Below are 21,029 nucleotides of genomic sequence, written 5' to 3' on the forward strand. Positions count from 1 at the left end.
ATGGAGCTGTTCCGCCTGGCCTTTGGGTTTTGATTTGGGCCATGTTAAAATGAGGCTGCATTTTAAAACAATTTTTAAATCTAAATTGTATTTTAATCTGCATTTTAATCAATTGTTTTTCTTTCTTTTACGTTTTATTGTAATTTTATTGATGTCAGCTGCCTGAACCCGGCTCTCACTAGGGAGGGTGGGGTAGAAATAAAAAAAATTTCTTCTTCTTCTTCTTCTCCTTGGGTAGGGAGCTTGTTGGACTCCAATTTGGAACCATCACACAATAAAGCCACATACAGCAGAAAAAATAGGACCAGTGATGCTAAATTAAGGAGCAATGGACACGCCCCCCCATGGGCGTTATCACTCTAGGTTTGGGTCACAGGTCTGTTTCTCACATGGCTAGTGGGGCTTCCCCTACACTCGTGATTCTCCATAGTGACGGTAGCACATCATCCCATTTGCACTAGGCTGGGTTTGTTCTCATCAGCCAAGCTGAGGCCGAGGCCCATGACCACACTCCCAGCTGTAATCACTCAAGCCAGCAAAAAGGCCCATTTCTGCAAGCAGAAACTGTCAAACAGGTGCAGAGAACAAGCACCTTTACTGGCTGAGAGGAAAATGGGGCAGGCGCCAGGATGTTGTCATTTCCCAAACTTCTGATAGGGTTATGCTGAATCACAGGCATGCTTTGTGCTTAGAGAGGTTGGCTTGCAGAAGGTGTGGTAGAAGAATGGCCTAATGCCAGAGGAGTCTTCCATTTTCCCCCAATGTGTCACTCCTAGTTGGAAGGAGAACAGTGACTCATGCAGAGACAAGCAGGGGGTGATTAATTCTGCTGTGTCCCTGTATAAATGCTCCAACCTCAGTGAAAGCAGACAAGTTAGCATTATTAGTGCCCAGCAGACTTTGAGAAGACACAGGGCTGGAAGACGCAGTGACTCATGCAGATACTCAATGGGCAGCTCAATGGGCTCACAAGAAACTTTGACCACTTAATTGCTTTAGTTTTTCAAAAACTGTCTGCTAACCACCGATGAAACGCAAAATAATAATAATAATAATAATAATAATAATAATAATAATAATAATAATAAAAAGAATTGGTGATATAAAACATCTAGCACATTAGTGGTTTCCCCACACAATTTAGGAAGGGAGCTGATGCTTCAGTTGGGGCTTGATGCTATGAGACCAATTGTACAATTGAAGAATTGGTTAAATTGTGCCCTAGGTGGCATTACAGTGCATGCATCCATCTGAAATCCCCGATTCAAACTTGTGTTTTCTACAAGAGCAGTTCCCCAATACAATTGGAAATTTGTATTTTTTTTTTGACCTATTGTTGCATCAGTATATCGGTCATCAAAAGAAGCTGCCCTCTCAGGGATGTTATGGGCACTTAGAAACGAGAAATGAAAGCTTTTTGGCTTGGCTTCACAGTTAAGTGAGAGAGGAAGGGAGAGTTAGGCCTTCTCTTTCCATGCTCCCAAATCTTAAAGTGAAAAACAGACACTTGCATACCGAAGAAGTCCAATGTGACATAATGGAGCTTACTCCAGAGTAAGTACATTTGGACTGCAGCCTAACTCCAAGGGACTAGGTTAGTCGCAACTAACTTCAATCCCAGAGCTTTTCATGGACCAGCAGCATGATTTACTTTTGCTGGCATGGTAAAGGTAAAAAGGTAAAGGACCCTTGGATGGTTAAGTCCAGTCAAAGGCGACTATGGGTTTGCGGTGCTAATCTCACTTTCAGGCCAAGGGAGCTGGTGTTTGTCCACAGAGAGCTTTCCGGGTCATGCGGCCAGCATGACTAAATCGCTTCTGGCTCAATGAAACACTGTGATGGAAACCAGAGCGCACGGAAACACCGTTTACCTTCCCACTGCAGTGGTACCTATTTATCTACTTGCACTGACATGCTTTCGAACTGCTAGGTTGGCAGAAGCTGGGCCAGAACAATGGGAGCTCACCCCGTCTCACGTATTCAAACTGCTGACCTTCTGATCGGCAAGCCCAAAAGGTTCAGTGGTTTAGACCACAGCGCCACCCGCTGGCATGAGGCCTTCCTCTGTGGGTGAATGTATGGGGACAAAAAAAAAGCAGCACACACCTCCCTACACGAGAGGTGCAGGACTCTCCACTGCTCAAACACAGACAGGACAATGTGCAAAGAGGAAGCAAATTGGTTTTGTTGCTTTCCCATAACACGAACCTGCCTCTAGCCTACCTCAGGTATGCACTGAAAGTCTAGTGCTCATTTCTTCACCCACCTTCTGCAATGGGGAAAAATATGCCCATGTTTGTGTGGTTATTTGAAGGCTTAATTCCACTTTAAATAAAATTGTCTGTGCACACCAGAATTCCAGGTTATTTCAAGGGCTAGGTGGAGAAAGACTAAACAGCAGTTTGCTCTCAAGGATTTCATGGTACTGCCTTTCCATGCAGATTCACAAGTAGCCCGTGGGCAGCCAATGTCTATATTCTTAGAGGCTTTATTTTAATGGGTTGTTTGGCTGTGTAAGAAAAGTTGGTACCATCCAACCATATATATGTTCATGGAGCATATGTTGTGTATATAAAGTGAGGAAATCCTCCCTCCCAGCTTTTCCAAACAAGCCGATTTCCTTTCCAGCTGAAAATGAGGGGCGAAATCTTTACATCTCAATGGAAACATGACAGGGTCACGGGGAAGGTGGCTGAGAAGACAAGTTCTGCAGGCCTAATCTGGCCTATGGGCTGCTTGCCAGCAGGCCACACCGAGCCAAAGTCATGGCAAACGCTCGATCCAAAGGGCACTGCAAACAATGCGCCACCCCCACAACCCCCTTCGCTTTCAGATAAGAAACACAAGACAAGTTTAAGTTTTAATGAGAAAATAAGTGTATACTTGCATTGTATGCCTCACAGTCACTATAAAACAGAAGCAAGGTACAGCAATGAAGTGGTTAAACATATACAAGAAGCCACGTTATTTTGCAACAAGAGTGGTTGGTTATTTGCAACGACGCAGTTGCAACGGTATTCTGCAATGGATCCTTCTGGACTGGGAGTGAAATGGTCAGAACTGGTCTGAGGAAACTGCTCTGCAGTTAAGAGGGGGGAAACAGAATCCTGGACATCATCACAAATTGTAATCCTTAACTATTAGTCAATGCCCAGTTCAATTTTTTCAGTATTTGCTTCAAAAAATAAATAAATCTTAACTCTTTGTATGTGCCTGGAAGCAAAGCTTATTCTGCATGAATTTGTTGTTGTTTTTGAATATATTTGCATGTACTGGCATATATTTAAAGACATTATGGAGCGGTGGTGGGAATAATGAAGAGATGAGTCCATTGCTCCACTATCAAAGCACTTGCTGAAAATGGTAGCTAAGGTTCCCTAATTCCTGAAAAAGAAACTGTCCTTTGTCAGTAGTTTACAATAATAACCATCAAAAACCTGTGTTGCGGGAATAGCATAACGAATCAAGCCTCTCTTTCCTTTTAGCAAAGTTATCCCATGATGCCACGATACCCATCTCAGATTTTTGCTTCCGGGGGGAAAGCACAGAGTGGGTGGGGAATGGAACAAGATATGTAGAGACAAATGAAACGTATGTTTTGAAGTGGCTTTTTTATTTTTGTTTCTAGAAAATAGAGAATTTTCCCTTAACAACTCCTTGCCCTTTCACCTTGAGTTGACTACAACCTTGTAAAGGAGGAGAAAGCACCTCATTCCAAGCAAATGTATTATCTTTGGCTTTACCTCCCCTGTAAGAAAACCACCATTTCTCAACAAGGGTTGTGTGTAATGTAAGCTGATCACCCACCTTCTTCTCCACGCTCCATCTTTCAAAGCATTTTGCCCACTGCTGGCTTAAAAACATCTTCAGCACAGAATCCAACTGCTTTGTCATAATCCTGAGATTTTTTTTTTTAACCTCACTTTTGAAAGACACAGTCTTTTGGAGTAAAAAAATAAATAAATCCCAACTTGATTGTACAGGCAGTTTCTGCTAAAAGGTTCAGAAAACATTGAAAAATGTTGGGTGGCCCTTGCAGGCAAGGAAGAAAGTAAGTTCTAAATTCTGGCCTCCGGCCCTTTCTGCTTTTGAATCCACTGTGTTGCATCTCTCCCCCTCTCTCTTTCAACATACCTATTTTTCCTTTCATCCCATTAGCTGAATTCCTCTTTCCTGTGCAGCATTTAAGCCTCGGTAAAACACCTATCGTACAACCCAGCCAAAATTAAACACTAAAAAGAAAGCAAAACCCTCCACTGATTTAAATAAGCAACAGCTAAATGCGTAGTCCTATGGAAATCTATAGGACAACAGCAACTAACTTTGGCTGGTTTGTGGCCCAAATTCTCATTTTTTTAAAAAAAGTAATCAGTAAAGTGTGCAAACCAATAATATAAATATCATTTATGTAAAATATTTTCTGATTGCAAAATCTGCAAAGGGCATAGGATCCACCATGCTTTCTAACGTGTAACCCAGGAGTGTTGCCGATGCACAGAATTTGGATTCTCCTATTGGCAGGGAAGGCTCCCCTTGCATACACAAAACTCTTATTTTCAATTCTTTATGACTGGACTGGCTCCTCTATATACGCGAGGAGCTTGGTTTGGAGGTTTGCATCAGAATTCAGTACAGATGTTATCCAAGCAGCTGGTTTATGTATAGCCAAATCTTTCTACTTTAGTTTCTGCACACAGGACAGAATCCTTGCCAAGGCTGTTGTGTTCATACTACTCTAGTTTATATTTAGACATTTCAACATGAAATCTCCTTGTTCGTCTAAACAGCAGAATACAAAGATCCTGTTCATAACATGAAACATAAAATAAAATGGAAACAGAAGAGAAAGTTGTGGAGGGCTGGTTTTTTGTTTTGCCTCCTCTTAAAAATCAATGAAAAGTAATTTTTAGTTAAGATGCATGTACCATTCTTGAGTTGCCTAAAATGTGACAAGCTCTAGTCCAGAAAATTTTGGGATTCCATCACTAAACACATTCTACTGCATTTCTTGAACACAACAAGAGAAAACCAGCAGCCTCTAACACTACACCAGACGGCAAAGCATAAGAATAAATACTGCATTTCTTTTCTAAATGTCAAGATTACAAAACTGTTCAATACTTTTGGATATGTTAACTCATGCAAATACCATGTCAGTTCAGCTTAGTTATTAACAAATACTGCATCAGTTTTAGTGCCTTTTTATATCCCTTTTAATAAAAGAAAACAACAACACATGTTTATACCCCTAGAGCTGGCAAACAGCTTTGGAGAAAATAATCTCTACACCCACATTTCTTTGTCTTCACCGCTTTACTTCACACGCACACAAGCAAACACACTCACAATCACTCCATATTCCTTTGTCACCGATTCCCACCCTACACTCAAACTAAAGCTGCAATATTATCTTTTAGCGCTGAAAACACTGTTTGAACAGCAAAAATAGTCCTTTGGCCCTGGCTCCTCTCTTCCCAACTCTCTCCGTTCCCTTCTCCAACTTTTCATTTTCCTGGTCACGCAAAACATTTCTGCCCTTCCCGTTCTATTAACTAAGACCTTTACCTAGCATAAGTATAGTTAAAGATACCATTATTTTTCTTTCATATCCTTCTCTGTAACATTCCGACTCGATGTGTCAGTTATTGCCTTGAGTAAAAATATTTTCAATGGTTCAGATGCTCCCCGTATCTTTCCAACTCAGCCCGACTCTTCTTCCAATGGTCCTTTTCATGTTAAACACAGATGATAATGCCAGTAAGCGCTGAGAAACAAAGAGGAGGCCAAACTGCTCACTTCAGGCATATAGACCCACTAAAACTAAGATATTCTTATTTGGCATTTCTCTCTTCTATGCTACCTATGGATTGTGCAGCACTGTTAAAAGGAAACATTATTAAGCATACTGATTATGTGAGGAGGGAAAAGGGGATGGCAAATCTTCAACAAAAACCACCCCATTATAAGTTAAGAGAAAAGCGAACAATCTGCCATCTCTCCCCAAAAACCCTTTCAAAAATAAACAGCAAAAAACAATACACCGTATTTTATGGCTAAATGTATGGGATTGTACATTCACATTTGCAAGTTAACAGCCTTTGTTTTTTGTTGTTTTCTAATAAAAACAAACAAACAAAAAACTTTTAAATTAACAGAAAGCCTTCCAAATCCCCCCCCCCTATTTGTTAACAGCAAAAATGAAAATAAACCTTGCTATATTATGGCTGTCTAGGATATATCAGAGTAACAGCCCTCTTCTCAACGCTACACATGGGATGATGAAGAGCTGCTGTCAAGCCCAAACAGCTTGAACAATTGTTTGTTTCCATGTGAGGTGCCCTCTTGTGGTGAAATACTATCTAGGCCAAACTCTTCCTGTTCCACATACAAGGCTGGGAAGAAGACAATATTCAGAAAGGAACACGTGTTCGTTCTGCTCGCTCTGAAATGTGTCCTCTTGGGTTGTCGCTGCTGCCGCCACTTCTTGACACGGCCATGATATCAGAACCAAGGTTGCTTCTTCAGGGCCCTTTTCTTTTTGTTGTGTGTATTGGGGGGGGGGAAGTAGCAGGTGCTTTTCCTTAGTATAACTTTTCTGCGTGTTTTGTGCGTATATCTATGCATATATGAATTGCTTCTGTTTAAACATGGGTTGCAGAGAGATCGATACGCTTGTAATAAATACCGGATTAAAATGCTGAAGCTTTCCTTTTAAAAAAATTAAAACTTTGTTCTTCTATTTGGTTTCTTCGTCTCTGCATTTTTTTGTTTTGTTTTTAACTGCTCTTTTATTTTGCCAAGAGAACTATTCATTTTCTTCTCGGTTAGCATAAATGCCTGCTTCCCACCGCAGCGCCAGGGCACTCTTTCTGCGGTTGACTCTCGTAGCCTCAAGGACCTGAGGGGGGGGGGAGAGAGAGAGTGAGAGAGAGAGAATAGTTTATTCAGTTACCAATCTCAAATTCTCCTGAAAAGCGCAGCCACTGAACAGTTCTGTGCACTTAAAAAGTTTGCATCAATAGAGTTTTGGTTAACTTGAAATACATATCAGCCTTGCAGCATTCTGCATTTCTTACTCCCTGGGATAAAAAAAGCATGTCAGCACAGCTACAGGCTAAAACGTTTGAATTTAAGCATGTCAATGGAAAAGCCAGCATGCAAGGAAGAGCACAGCAACATCGGGATGAATTGCAATCTCATCGTGAAACAACACAAGCAGTGGCAGGAACAAGGCATTTTGCTGCCTGTGGTGGAACAGCAAATGTCACGCTCGCCCACCACCAATCCCGTATCAAGTTATTTTGGCACCTGAGACAGAACAGCTAACAAATGTCCCTCTTCCCCAGCTGTAAAAGGCAATAATAATATATTTAAGTAACTTAAAATTTGGCTCCCCTTTCCTGACACTCAAAAAAAAAAGCTGCCTGAGGTCTGCAGCTTATTTTGCCTAACGGCAGGGCTGTGGCAGCGTCAGGCTCACAGAGGAACCCAGAGTTGCCGTGGCCTTATATACAATGAATGCACTTCATCCGCAGATGATCAAAGCCCAAGACTAAGAACCGCAGAAGGCTTTTCTCTCCCCTGCTCCACCTGTGACTTTACAAAGCCTTTTGGAAATACTCGATCAGGTCTTAATCATATGCTCCATGTTTTCCGATGATCGAAAGTTGCTTTTGTTTTTAAACCACGAAACGAACTTGTGAGGCTGGGACAAAAAAGCAAGCAAGCACTGCGTCTACACACTTTAGAGGAGAGCTGAGCTGTTTGCAGAGGGGCACCTATTGTCCTTCTGCTGCAAGCTAAAGCTGACTTGCAGTTGACCTTCCATGCTATTTGGGGGATGCAGTACTTTTTCTCTGTGTACAACTATGTTTCATCCATGCCAATGGGTGTGCAATATCTGCTGGGGTTGGAAAGTGGGAGGTCCAATTCACTTGAGTTGGCCATTAAAAAAAAGAATACTGCAAGAGACTGTTAATTATTGTTTTTGAATATTTAACTATTGTACTGCCCAAATACTACTTTACTGCCAAGAAATGAAGTATTTGACATTTGTTTTGGATTGGAAGGGTAGACTGGCAATGTTTAATTGCAGGGTGTGTGGGAGTTCTTAACACGTCTCCATTTGTTTGTATGGGATAGGGAAAGGTTATATCTCTAAAAAAATGATGGTCGGTGGGACCAAAATCCACCACCCAGCAAGGAACTGCTTGTACCATAGGTCCTCACTGGCTTGTGGGTCTTTAACCCCATTTGCCATTTTCAGGGGCACAGCCTCCTGGCACCCAGTGGGTACGAATGAATGATGGCGTCATGGGGATGCCCCATAGGAAGTGAGGGGGTAAGGGGATTGGCAATGCCATGCTAGTGTGTGAGGAGTGCTAAGAAGTTGGAAAGTTCTGGCTTAGAATCTCTCTTGACCCACAAAATCACTTGGAGGCCTTAGGCAAGCTACTATTTCCTCATCCTCAGCCCTGGTTCCATTTGTAATACGGGGGGCGGGGAGGGGGGCGGGGAGAACCTTATTTCACAGAGTAGTTGTGAGGGTTACTGAGTGAGTACCTAAAGTCCTTTAAACACTTCAGAGCACCATGTAAATTGATAAGTACTGTCGTGGTCTAAAAACTTGGCTGGCTAGAAACAGGCGTTTGCCTTTTTGTCTCTGGAAATTTCATTTTAAACTCAGGTAGTCTCTCATTCCTATTATCAGGCCACTCACTTTAGCCAGCAACAAAATAGAAAAGACCTGGGATGAGGGCTGGAGCCCACGGGATCCCAAGATACGAAAACAGGTAAAAACGAGAACAAGGGATGTAGCTTTGTTATAAATGTTACATACCCCTGAGACACAACACCCTGGCACTTTCTTGGGAATTTCCTGTGAGGGAAGTTCTCTAGGGCAGCTTATTGTATTGAGAACAGCTCTTTAAAAACAGGAGACCCACAATGGTTTTTAAGATTGCAGTTCCTAAAAATGGAACTTAACCTGGGTGATCATTTGTAGGATTGCACTGTTAGTATCTTAAAAGGTGGTTGCCCGTGTGGCGTGATCATCTCTGGTCAAGCAATAAACCTGGAAAAATCTCGCCGAAATCGCACAAGCATGCATGTGCGACCTTGCCAGAAACTGGTGTGGTCTCATCCAGAATTGGCACTGATGTTGACGCCAATTTCCATTTGCCTCATGCAGCGAAATGGGATGTGTTGCCCCCAGTGTGTGTGTGTGGGGGGGGGAGGGAAAATAAAAATTTAAAGTGGAGGAATGCTTCCCCCCCCCCTAAAAAAAATTTGCAATGCTAAGCTGGGAAAGCTATGAAATCATACGATTTGGAAAACAAACTTTTTTGGCTCATTATATCTAAGTGAACCTGGGTGTGCCATTTACAGGAATTTGCGGCCAAACACAGCTCTCAGTCAAAGGGACCAGCATAACAGGTGTGCTTGTGGCACACCTAAAGGCATTTAGGTTGTGAACCTTGAGCATAATACATGAAGCGGTCAAAATAAAACCGTTTGGGAGGAGTATAACTAATTACACTTGAATAATGGAAGCTTTGTCATAGATTGTTCTGCCCTTTTAAGAAGACTCAGATGCATCTTTTAGTAACATTTATAACTTGTGGCTAGAAGACTTAATCATAGAATTTTTGAGTTGGAAGGGACCACAATGGTCACCTAGTCCAACCCTCACCCAGCAACGCACAAATCTTTTGTCCAACATGGGGCTCAAACCCACAACCCTGAGATTTAAAGTCTCATGCTCTAGCAACTGAGCTAACTTCTACATATGTTGCAATGCAGTCCAGCCACAGTTAAGCAATGAATGAAGTCCCATTCATTTCAGAAGTAAATGCATGCATTTAATATCCTCCATTACAATCAATGGTGCTTACATCTGGCTGAATCGTGCTCATTTTTTTTTTTACATTTTCAAAATGCTGCATTTAGCAAACGAATACTACTGTTTACTATATGTGATAACCTCTAAAAATAATACAAATAACTATAAGGTACAGTTACAAATTCAACAGCAAGCAGAAATGTTTCTGAGAGGGAGGGCCATAGCTCTGTTGCAGAATATCTGCTTTGCATGGAGGAAGTCCCAGGTTCAAGCCCTGTCATCTCCAGGCAGGGCTGTGAGAGACCTCTGTTGGAAACCCTGAGAGAGTCACTGACAGTCAGTGTAGACCAGGCACCCCCCAACTCGGCCCTCCAGATGTTTTGGGACTACAATTCCCATCATCCCTGACCACTGGTCCTGTTAGCTAGGGATGGTGGGAGTTGTAGTCCCAAAACACCTGGAGGGCCGAGTTTGGGGATGCCTGGTGTAGACAATACTGTGTGAGATGGTCTGACTCCATATCGTCAGCTTCCTCTATTCTTGATCTCTGCTGCTCATAACCTGTTCAATGAACAAATGAGAGGGTACTACTGGCCATAAATTCATATTTGTGCTGTGCCCTGCAGTTTGCTTCTGTAAAGAAAGAACGAGATAGCAGAAGAATATTGCTCAAACAAACTGCAGAAGGTTGTTTTTTTCAAGTCTGCTGCCTGGCGGCAATACGGAGACAATGCAGATGAACCCCGGTGGTGGAAAAAACCGAAACTGATACCCCCACCACCCAAGCAAAGCAGTCCAAAAGGTTATGAAAAATAAAAATATGGAATCTGACATTTGAGGCCCAATTAAAAAGTCTTTTGTCATTATACTTTTTCTGAGGTTTAGGGGATTCTGATTTGAAGAAATGCGGCAAACCTAATCCATCTAATTTAGGTTTGGGGGGAGGCTTATAGCTTTTCCACCAAACTCCACTGGAAAGTTCAGGCTCCCCCCCCCCCCCCGCCGGACCTCTGCCTTTCCCTTGCCCACCATAGCTGCCAAGTTTTCCCTTTTCTCGCGAGGAAGCCTATTCAGCATAAGGGAAAATCCCTTAAAAAAGGGATAACTTGGCAGCTATGTTGCCCACATATATGTGAAGCCTACCAGAGTTCTTGTAGTAGATCAGAGAGGAAATGGACCTACACAATCTTAAAAACTCATGAGTTAGCAATGCAATATTTCAGTTTCAGAAGAAGTATCTGAAGAAGTGTGCATGCACACGAAAGCTCATACCAATGACAAACTTAGTTGGTCTCTAAGGTGCTACTGGAAGGATTTTTTTAAAATTTTGTTTCAGAACTGAAGAGCTGCTACTCCTGCTGAGAACTTTTGAAAGTAGAGGGGGACCAGACCTGGTGATGCTGAACTTTGTCCAAAAGTGGTGCTCAGCCCTACTTCCTTCATTTCTATGGGTTGCCAGGATGCTATGTAAGTGAAGTGCAAAAATCTTCTGCTTGAGCCACACTGCTTGACCTTTAAGGACAGCTATGTTGCAATAAGGGCTGGGCAGCCATTAGTGATTTTAATAATAACAATAATAATTCTATTATTTACACCCTGCCCATCTGGCTGGGTTTCCTTAGCCACTCTGGGTGGCGACCGTTAGCATGGCAGCATCAGTGATTGCCACGACACTGCAATAGGAATGCGATCAAGTTCAAGTGCTATCGCAATGACAGCACTGGAGCCGAAAACACTTTACAGTGGTGCCTCACTTAACGAATGCCCTGCTTAACGGAATTTCCGCTTAACGAAAGGATTTTTCGAGCGGAGGTTGCCTCGCTAGACGAATTCGTTTTATGAAAAATTCGTCTAGCGAATCGCGGTTTCCCATAGGAATGCATTGAAATTCAATTAATGCGTTCCTATGGGCAAAAAAAATTTCAATAAAATTTCAATGCATTCCTATGGGATTCGCTAGACAATTTTTCGTTATAAGAAAAGACCCATGGAACGAATTAAATTCGTCTAGCGAGGCGCCACTGTAATTACTTCACTGAATGGTACGCATGGGGCTGTAAATCTAGTGCACAGTTTACAGACACACACACCCCGCTTTAAATTGGGGAAATCAAGGCAGTGCCCTCCAGTTGCTGTGGTCTACAGCTTCCAATAGCCCCAGCCGGTATGACAATCAAATAGCCAGGAATGATAGTAATTGTAGTTCAGAACATATGGAGGGCATCACTCTTGATTACTCCCCACATTAAGTCATGAGGATGAACATCACACCACCACATGAATGCAGCCATAGTCATAATTCAAATATTGTGACCTGAATCTTGAAAGTGGTCCTATATGGAATGTTCTTCTTGCCCCACTGTAAACAGAATCCCAAAACTGAGGCTAGGTACTAGTTGCCATCATCATTTCCAGCAGACATGGGAAACCTGTGGCCCTCCAGAGGTTGCTGGACTACAACTCCCATCATTCATGACCACTGGCCATCCTGGCTGGGACTGATGGAAGTTCGAGTGCAAGTATCTGGAGGGCCATAGGTCCCTAATTCCTGGTTTAGGGACATGGGAACCAGCTGCCCTTCCCATCACACATTTTGTTCAAATTCATTGCCTAGTCCAAAAAAGGGGGAAATAAAGAAAAGGAATTTAAGGCCCAGTTGGGTGAAAATGCTCGGTGTGGTGGTGGAACGGTACTTTGGAAAAAACCAAAGGCCTTCATCTTTCAAGCCATCACTTCAGTGGTTATGCAAACAGCAATGGAAAGCAAACTGCAGCAGCATGCGTTTGAAATCCTCATGCAAAAATAAAAAAAGATGTTAAGCAAAGGCAAGTGCTTGAAAAGTACCTCAGAGGTAACCTTGTTAGACAGTAATTTACAGGTGTACTGCCAGAAAAGGAAAAGACCATCATTAGTTCATAAAGAAAAGACAGAGAGAGTTCAAATTAAACTGAGAACTAGCATCTATCTCACAGTTCAGCTAAATTAGCTTTACAGTGCAATTCTATTCACGTCTACTCAGATCTAAATCCTCCTGAGTTCAGTGGTGCTTAGGATTGCAGCCTGGATTGTTACCAACCCCCACCCCTCAAAAAAAACCCAACCTAAAAAACAATCCTGCTTAGACAAGCAAAATAGTAGCCAATTTAAGAATAAAAACAATACAAGGAAGCTGTTTGTCAGTCACCACTGCATTAACCGTTTTGGCAATCTAAGTGATTAATTATGGTACAATTAAATTTATTATTTTAGTCTATTCATTATTTGAAATAATAATAGCAGCAGCAGTAGTAATCATCATCATCATCACCACCATATGCCATTTTATCTGATTCCTCCAGAAAAGGCAGGCAGAGAAAGGAAGAGATCTCTTCCCTTTAGCTATGGAAGTGTTTCAAATGTCCAGTTAGTGCTTTGTATCCAGTTGGTGCTAAATATATACTTGGTCTTGCTAATTGTGCCACAACTGTTATTTCTGAATGAACGGCCGTATAAACATATAAACAGGAGGTCTGGGGGGGTGGGCATGGCCCAGGAAGACACATGCATTGGCACATGAGCTCCCAGCTCTCAGGTGCGTCTCAAAATCTACTTCTCATGAAGCATTTAGATCTACCAGTTCCACTAACCTCCACGAGGAGCACATCTGTGAAGCTCCCTGTGCCAGGCGGCTATTGATTTTGTACTCACTAGACTTCAGTTGGCACTGTTCAGAAAATTCGCTGTCATTCTGCCAACATAAAAAGCCAACTTCCTACAAGTAAAAAATCACCAGCGATTGCACAAGGCAAGGAACATGCAGCAAAACCCTCCCCAGTGTTGAACTGCCGCTCGAGTACAAAGAACAGACGTACGGATTGCGTGCAGCACATTTTACGGTCAACAACGGCTCTGCTGCAGTTTTCGACTTCAGCTTTCAAGCAAAATGTCATCTCTATGGAATTTTGCCTTGAACTTAACACTGGGTGTGGTACAAGCTGTGATGATAAAAACAGGAGGGTTGTTTGGGAGGAGGTAAACAGACAATATTTGTGCTGTAGTTATGTTGCTCACGGCAGGGTCTCGTAGCTCTGTGCCTCGGTCCCAAGTGCCCCACTGATTTCACAGAAACATCTAAGCGAGAGGATCCGTCTGCATCTAAGTATGGCATTTTAGCTCCACAGTGGAGTCATGAGGACAGTGAACACACTGTTACTGCTAGGACCCCCTTCTGTCCTGCACAAAAGTATCTGACCCTGTGGGGGGGGGAGTGTCACTTCTCATTTCTGAGAGAAAGAAAAGGGTTCCTTTTGTACATGCTGCAAGGTGTGGTTAAGGGATCAAATAAATTCATACCTGATCCTACAGCCACAAAATATGGCTTTGATTAAGAGCAACGCCCAATAACCTTGGCAAGTTTTTCAGGTATTCGTGCTATCACTGCTTTTCCTTTATAAAAGCTCTCAACAGAAGGGTACCATTTAAAAAGACCCTTTTCATAATGGAACCCATAATAAGTGTGCCTGAAACTGGCCCTGTACATTGCCTTCTCGTGCTGAATTCTGGAAAGGTGATCTAGAAAAGTTTTAGAAACTAGAAAAGTTTTTTTTAAAAAAACCTACTGCGTGCAAAAAATAAATAAATGGCATTGGGGCGGAGGAAACAGAATATGCTTACGCTGTTCTCATCCATCCTCTCCCGCCTCTTGGTTTTGTGACTTTCATAATCTTCCATAAGAGTCTGCATCAGGTTCTTGGGTCTTTGGGATCCTCCTGATTCGTCTGATGCTGAGTCGGAATGCGAGGGGGGACCTTCAGCGGTTGGGGATGGAGGTGGCTTGATCTTCTCTATTTTACCTGCAAAGACCCAATCAGAATTTCCTTCTCTAGGTAACAGACTCGCAAGCAAGATTCTGGAAAAAAAACACCAACGCCCCAAGAACCACACCACCATACTTCCAAAAGGAAAGAGAACTGAAATTAAGCATGGGCTGAAGAGATAATGACTGAGTCAAGGTAGTTTGCTCTTCTCATTAAGAAAGAAGGTCCAGGACAGAATTTTTGCATTCAGATTCTCAAACTTTTTATTTATTTAAGAAAGGTTTCTGTGAATCTTGACAGATGATGGTACTTTAGGTCAGAGGTAGAGCTGCCTTTGGAGCTGGTTATGGTATAGAGGCCTTCATTCCTGCCTTCCTCTCAAGTTCTATGCTACTGTTCCAATGCACTTTCATATACAGTGGAACCTTGGTTTTTGAACTTAATCTGTTCCGGAAGACCGTTTGACATCCGAAAACCGAGGATGAAAGAGCTGGCTGCAAAGTCAATGGGGGGAAAATGAAAAAATGTGCGTTGGAAGCCGTTCGACTTCCGAAGCACGTTCGAAATTGGAAGCAATTATTTCCGGGGTTTTTGGCGTTTGGGTTCCGAATTGTTCAGCTTCCAAGACACTTGACAACTGAGGTTTGACTGTACAATGGAACCTTGGTTTCCGAACGGCTTAGCTGAAACAAATCGGCTCCTGAACACCGAAAACCCGGAAGTGTTCCAGTTTTCAAACGTTTTTTGGAAGCGGAACCTTCCATGTGGCTGTTGGCTATTGTTTCCGGGATGCCTGCGCCAATTGGAAGCCGTGCCTTGGTTTTTGAAAGTTTCGGGAGTTGAACAGACTTCCGGAACGGATTAAGTTTGAGAACCAAGGTTCCACTGTATACCAAAGTGCACTGGGCCCTGCACTAGATTTTGCCCTCTCAATCAATGAACTTGGCAAGCCTGCCTGGAAAGTGGGCCACCACTGCTATGACCTAGGAAATATCAGTCACAGTAAAGTCTAATGTGCACAGCCACAAATGGATAGAAGTGAAGTTCCGCCGGCAAGGTTGAACAAGTTTTAATGCCACAACAAAAACTGCTGATCGTATCACAGCAGGGGAAACACCTCTACAGTATTTTCACTGCTCTAAAAATGATGGATTGTTGTGGATTTATGCTTCCTGGATAAGACATTGAATGTGCTTTTTTGTGTGCATTTGAGCATATAATAACTGCTTGCTAGGTTCATCGGCTTCAGTGTAGGGGAGGGCAAGTTTGCTAGCAAGGTTTAGTTGCCTTATGTTGTTTATATGCAAGGCTAAATTGCAAAAAAAATGCAACATATTTAAAACAACATGCTAAAGGTAAAGGTAAAGGGACCCCTGACCATTAGGTCCAGTCATGACCGACTCTGGGGTTGCGCGCTCATCTCGCATTATTGGCCGAGGGAGCCGGCGTATAGCTTCCAGGTCATGTGGCCAGCATGACAAAGCCGCTTCTGGCAAACCAGAGCAGCACATGGAAACGCCGTTTACCTTCCCGCTGTAGCGGTTCCTATTTATCTACTTGCATTTTGATGTGCTTTCGAACTGCTAGGTTGGCAGGAGCTGGGACCAAGCAATAGGAGCTCACCCCGTCGCAGGGATTCGAACCGCCGACCTTCTGATCGGCAAGCCCTAGGCTCAGTGGTTTAGCCCACAGCGCCACCTGGGTCCCTTTTAAAAACAACATGCTACTACTCTTTAAATAGCAATTTGAGATGCGGGTATATCTGAGGAATGGAGTCTGAAAGAAGCGGAAGGGAAAGACGCTTCCCCCTTACCGACATGATTGCCTTGGTCACCAGCTTTTGCATCAGTGTCAGTGGTGGGAAAGGTTTGACCTAGATCTTATTGTACTCCAGCTCCTATCATCTGTAACCACTGGCCATGGTGTCTGCAGCTGATAAACGAGTTTAGAGTCCAACATGATTAGTAGTTCACATGATCAAAAAGAGATAATAGCAGACATCTATCATCTATCTATCTATCTATCTATCATCTATCTATCTATCTATCTATCTATCTATCTATCTATCTATCTATCTATCATCTCTCTATCTCTCTGAATAGGTTAACAAATTACCCAGGCTACATTTTCCTCATTTCTATGTACCCAACGTACACAAAAATCTTAAGAGAAGCTCAACCAATGAGCCAGAATGACTATGGCCACTAGAGGTCAGGGACAGAGCAGAAACAGAGAAATATCTGCTTAGAATGAATAGTCGGTTTAAGAAAGAAGTGAACATCAACATGACTTACAGCTGAGGTTCATTTTTTTTTATATTTACCACAATGGGAAGAGCTCAGCTACATTAATAGGTGGTTTCAGATAACCTGGATGGAACTAGCAAACACCATGGTTCTAACGGAATGCAGCCTTGTATTATATAGGAGACCAAGCGTGCTTATTCTTGAGTTTGTAGATATGATACAGAGAGCCTACAGATGTTGCTGAACTCCCATCACCCCTGGCAAGCATGACCAATGGCCAGGGATGATGGGAGTTGTAGTTTTGCAACATCTGGAGGGACAAAGATTCCCCACCCCTGCTACAGATTTTTTTAAAAAATTCTGCTACCAGAAGAACTGCAAATGTCATCTCCCCCCCCCCAAAAAAAACAATCAATGGATTATAAACAAAGCAAGCATTTCTACTACGGTACTCATCCTGGGCAGAAACTTGTACAATATCTTTAGAAGATTTGCCTGGGAATTAAATTAAATTTGCTCATTACAAAAGAAAATCTGATTGTACAGAGATCTTGGGCCATTAAAATTGTCTGTTATACTCTGCCAGTATTATATCTGTGTTTTTTGCAGAATCTAGCCAAGGTTAAGAATCTTTAAGTGCCACAGGTTTCAATGGGTTAAGTTCATGCTTTGTTTCCCTCTCCAACTGAAATTAACCAAACTTTGAAGTGTTCAACCTGAAACGGATTGTCTCCATTGGGACTAGGATAAAAATAGCAATAAAGGTGTATATCACATCGGCAAAAATATGCAGAGATCAACCACTGGAGGTCCACCTAAAGGTAAAGGTAAAGGGACCCCTGACCATTAGGTCCAGTCGTGACCGACTCTGGGGTTGCACGCTCATCTCGCATTATTGGCCGAGGGAGCCGGCGTATAGCTTCCAGGTCATATGGCCAGCATGACAAAGCCGCTTCTGGCAAACCAGAGCAGCACATGGAAACGCCGTTTACCTTCCCGCTGTAGCGGTTCCTATTTATCTACTTGCATTTTGACGTGCTTTTGAACTGCTAGGTTGGCAGGAGCTGGGACCAAGCAACGGGAGCTCACCCCGTCACAGGGATTCGAACCGCCGACCTTCTGATCAGCAAGCCCTAGGCTCAGTGTTTTAACCACAGCGCCACCTGGGTCGGAGGACCACCTAGTTCTTGCTAATTGCTGGGATTCTTGGAGAACAGATGAAGTCTAGCTTCGGTGTTGCATGGTAAGGGGAACCTGTGTCCCTCCAGATGTTTCTGGGGTACAGCTCCCATAAGCTTTGACCATCAACCATACTGTCTAGGATTTCTAAGACTTCTACAAACTTTGGAAGGGCCAGTTTCCCCATCTGTGCTGTATTTTTGCATAGTATCATGATGATCCACTGATAGGCACTATCCTTAAAAAGCAAGAATACATAATTAGAATGTCTTGACAGTGCAGAAACAAATCTGCATTTAAGTGGTCCACAGTATGAAACTCTTGCTGAAGGTATTAAGAAAGACTGCAATGGATCAGACCAAGGTCTGCTTAGACCAGTATTCTCTGCAAGTATCCCAGCAAACAGAAGGCTGTGCATGGTTTACTAACGGCCTGCCATCCACCTTGTGCTCACCTCTGTGGCAAACTCGTTCCCATCACTTTACATACCAAAATAACCTAGTTAGCAAGAATGGGATTTCAGCTGCGAAAATAATGTTGAGCTATGGCTGAATGAGCTGGTTTGTTCAATGCACACATAAGTTTCCTGGCAAAATACTGAAAATCTTTTCCCCATCCCTTTAAGACCCTTCTCGGAATTCACCTTCCACTTGCATCCTTTAATCTCTGATCTATTGGGATGGAGAATGGCAGTCCCAGGGGCCTCAGAGATCTCCCCAGTTAATTTATTTATTTATAGTACAATAGATGTCTACTGAGAAGTATGCATGCTTGAGTTCAGTGGGGCTTTCTCACAGGTAAAATGGGTACCACATTTTCCGGTGTATAAGACGACTGGGCGTATAAGACGACCCCCAACTTTTCCAGTTAAAATATAGAGTTTGGAATATACTCGCCATATAAGACTACCCCTCTTCCTACGATCATCCGTGGGCTGGACATGCCCGCGCTGCCCATATCCAAAATGTCCGCAGCGCCAGAAATCGCTTCTGCGCATGTCTGGAAGCCAAAAATCGCGTCTGGACATGCGCAGAAGCGATTTCCGGCACTGCGCTGCCCATTTCCAAAATGTCCGCAGCGCCAGAAATCACTTCTGTGGCTGCGTATAAGACTACTCCCAATTTTTGAGAAGATTTTCCTGGGTTAAAAAGTCGTTTTATACGCCGGAAATTATGGTATATAGGATTTGCAGCCTTAGATGTATGTACACACGGGGGGTGAGCTGGAGCTGAAGCGAAAACAGCAACCTGCTTTCTGTCTTTGTGAAGCAACTGTTTATTCATGAACACTAATAGGGGTCATAAATGGAGGCTTGAGGAAAGCTACAGCTGCCATGAGGCATCAGTCATATCCTGTTAGGAATTTCCTGGTGTTCACAGATGAGACATTTGGTACACATGGATGGTTCCGTCCCTCACCGAAAGCTGCACAATGCCCTGAGTGTAACAAAAGAATACAAGGGTAGTAAATTCTTCCTCAGCTCAGTTATATCTGTGAAGAAAATGATACCGAGATCAGAGAAAGTGGCAAAGGTGTGTTATGCGGTTAGCTGGAGGGTGCGAACTCTATAGACACTGTAAAATGTAGTCCAATAAGAGCAATGCATTAAAAGCAGCAAAGAACTGAAAATGAAATAAGTGCATATCTGGTTTTCTGCAGAGAATTATACTAAAATAGTCAACATGTTTGAGCTGTAAGTTGTAGTTGTTCAAGCTGCATCTGAAGAAGTCCATGAAAATGTATCCCACAATACATTCGCCAGCCTTTTTAGATGCCAAAAGGCGCTTGGTTATTATTACAGTGCCATGCACTTGATAACATCTTATAGACATTAAATATTCTAAAATAATCATAAATCCTATCCCGAAAGCAATAATAGACGCACACAAAAAGAACAATAATTTCTAGTGATCCACAAGATTTCTAATAAGCTTCTACCTTATTGTCCCAGTGCATAACAAAGACAATTTTACATCAAAACTTCTATTACTTTTTCTCTCTTCTTGGTGTTTAACAATATCAGTAAATTTTAGAATATACACCCAAAATTATTAGTATCCAATTTCTCAGTGTTGGGTTACCTCTCTGCTTCCAACAAGTTTTAAAAAAACATGGCCAATATAACATTCAAATCAGGACTCAGCTACAAAAGTAAAAAAAAAACCCAACGATTTGAATGCACTATAAACATGCAACACCAGATGGCGACAGAGAGCAGAAAATTTTATATGCATTTTCCCATAGGGATTTTTTCTTTGATTATAACAATCTAATTTTTGACTTATTTATACCGTTTTCCCCCTGTGATACACAGAACATCTAAGGAATGCTACAGAGGGAGAAGGATAAAATGCACTACATACAGAGGTATACCCACCAATACATACATTACTTTTCTGTTCACTTCACTCTTGCACTCATCCTATTTGGCTTTGTCTTTCTAACCAACCAACCTGTATATTTTCCCCAGAACCTTCACTCTTCTCTAAATAAAGATGAATCCAGGTTTACCTCCCTTTCAACCGTATCTTGCATTTCACCAGCATTTTACTAGCATCTAGATTTCCTGCAAATTGCAAAACAACCCTTCCCTGACCTACATAATCTGTGCAGTTCACCACTTTCTTGAAACCTGAAAATATGACTGAGAAGCAAATTCCATTCCCAACTAGCAAAGAGATGTATAAGGCTTTATTGTTAGCCATTTGCCAGGGTAAAAAAAAAGATGATTTATTCACCTTCTTTGTTACTTGGAAAGTTGTAAAATACAGTACAGTGAGAATATTTATTAACTTAAAGGAATAATGCAAGCCAGGGCCGGATTTAGGTTTGATGAGGCCCTAAGCTACTGAAGGTAATAGGGCCCTTTATATGTCCAGCTGTCTTTTGTGAACAACAAATTGTCACTGTTTTTTGTGTTGAATATATGCTATATGGTAATTTATGGACCTAATAGGTATCTAAAGC

The 21,029-nt window shown here is 42.4% G+C and overlaps 1 protein-coding gene across 9 annotated transcripts in view; it reads right to left on the reverse strand.

Annotated features, from left to right (window-relative positions):
- Positions 1–25: 25 nt before the first annotated feature.
- The window catches only part of PALM2AKAP2 (PALM2 and AKAP2 fusion), a 232,062-nt gene continuing 211,058 nt past the window's right edge, over positions 26–21,029 (reverse strand). For 5 of the 9 annotated variants that reach the window (XM_035097035.2, XM_035097040.2, XM_035097036.2 and 2 more), the window contains 3 exons: positions 14,495–14,673; positions 12,686–12,724; positions 27–6,898 (listed from right to left, as the gene is read on the reverse strand). In XM_035097035.2, coding sequence (XP_034952926.2) covers positions 6,806–6,898; positions 12,686–12,724; positions 14,495–14,673 — 311 coding nt within the window. In that variant the 3' untranslated portion in view covers positions 27–6,805. Of the gene's footprint in view, positions 6,899–12,685; positions 12,725–14,494; positions 14,674–21,029 lie in introns of all 9 variants that reach the window. The other 4 variants (XM_035097032.2, XM_035097033.2, XM_060268771.1 and 1 more) reach the window with 4 other exon arrangements.

The sequence above is a fragment of the Zootoca vivipara genome, chromosome 16 (assembly GCF_963506605.1).
Source record: "Zootoca vivipara chromosome 16, rZooViv1.1, whole genome shotgun sequence".
NCBI lineage: Eukaryota > Metazoa > Chordata > Lepidosauria > Squamata > Lacertidae > Zootoca > Zootoca vivipara.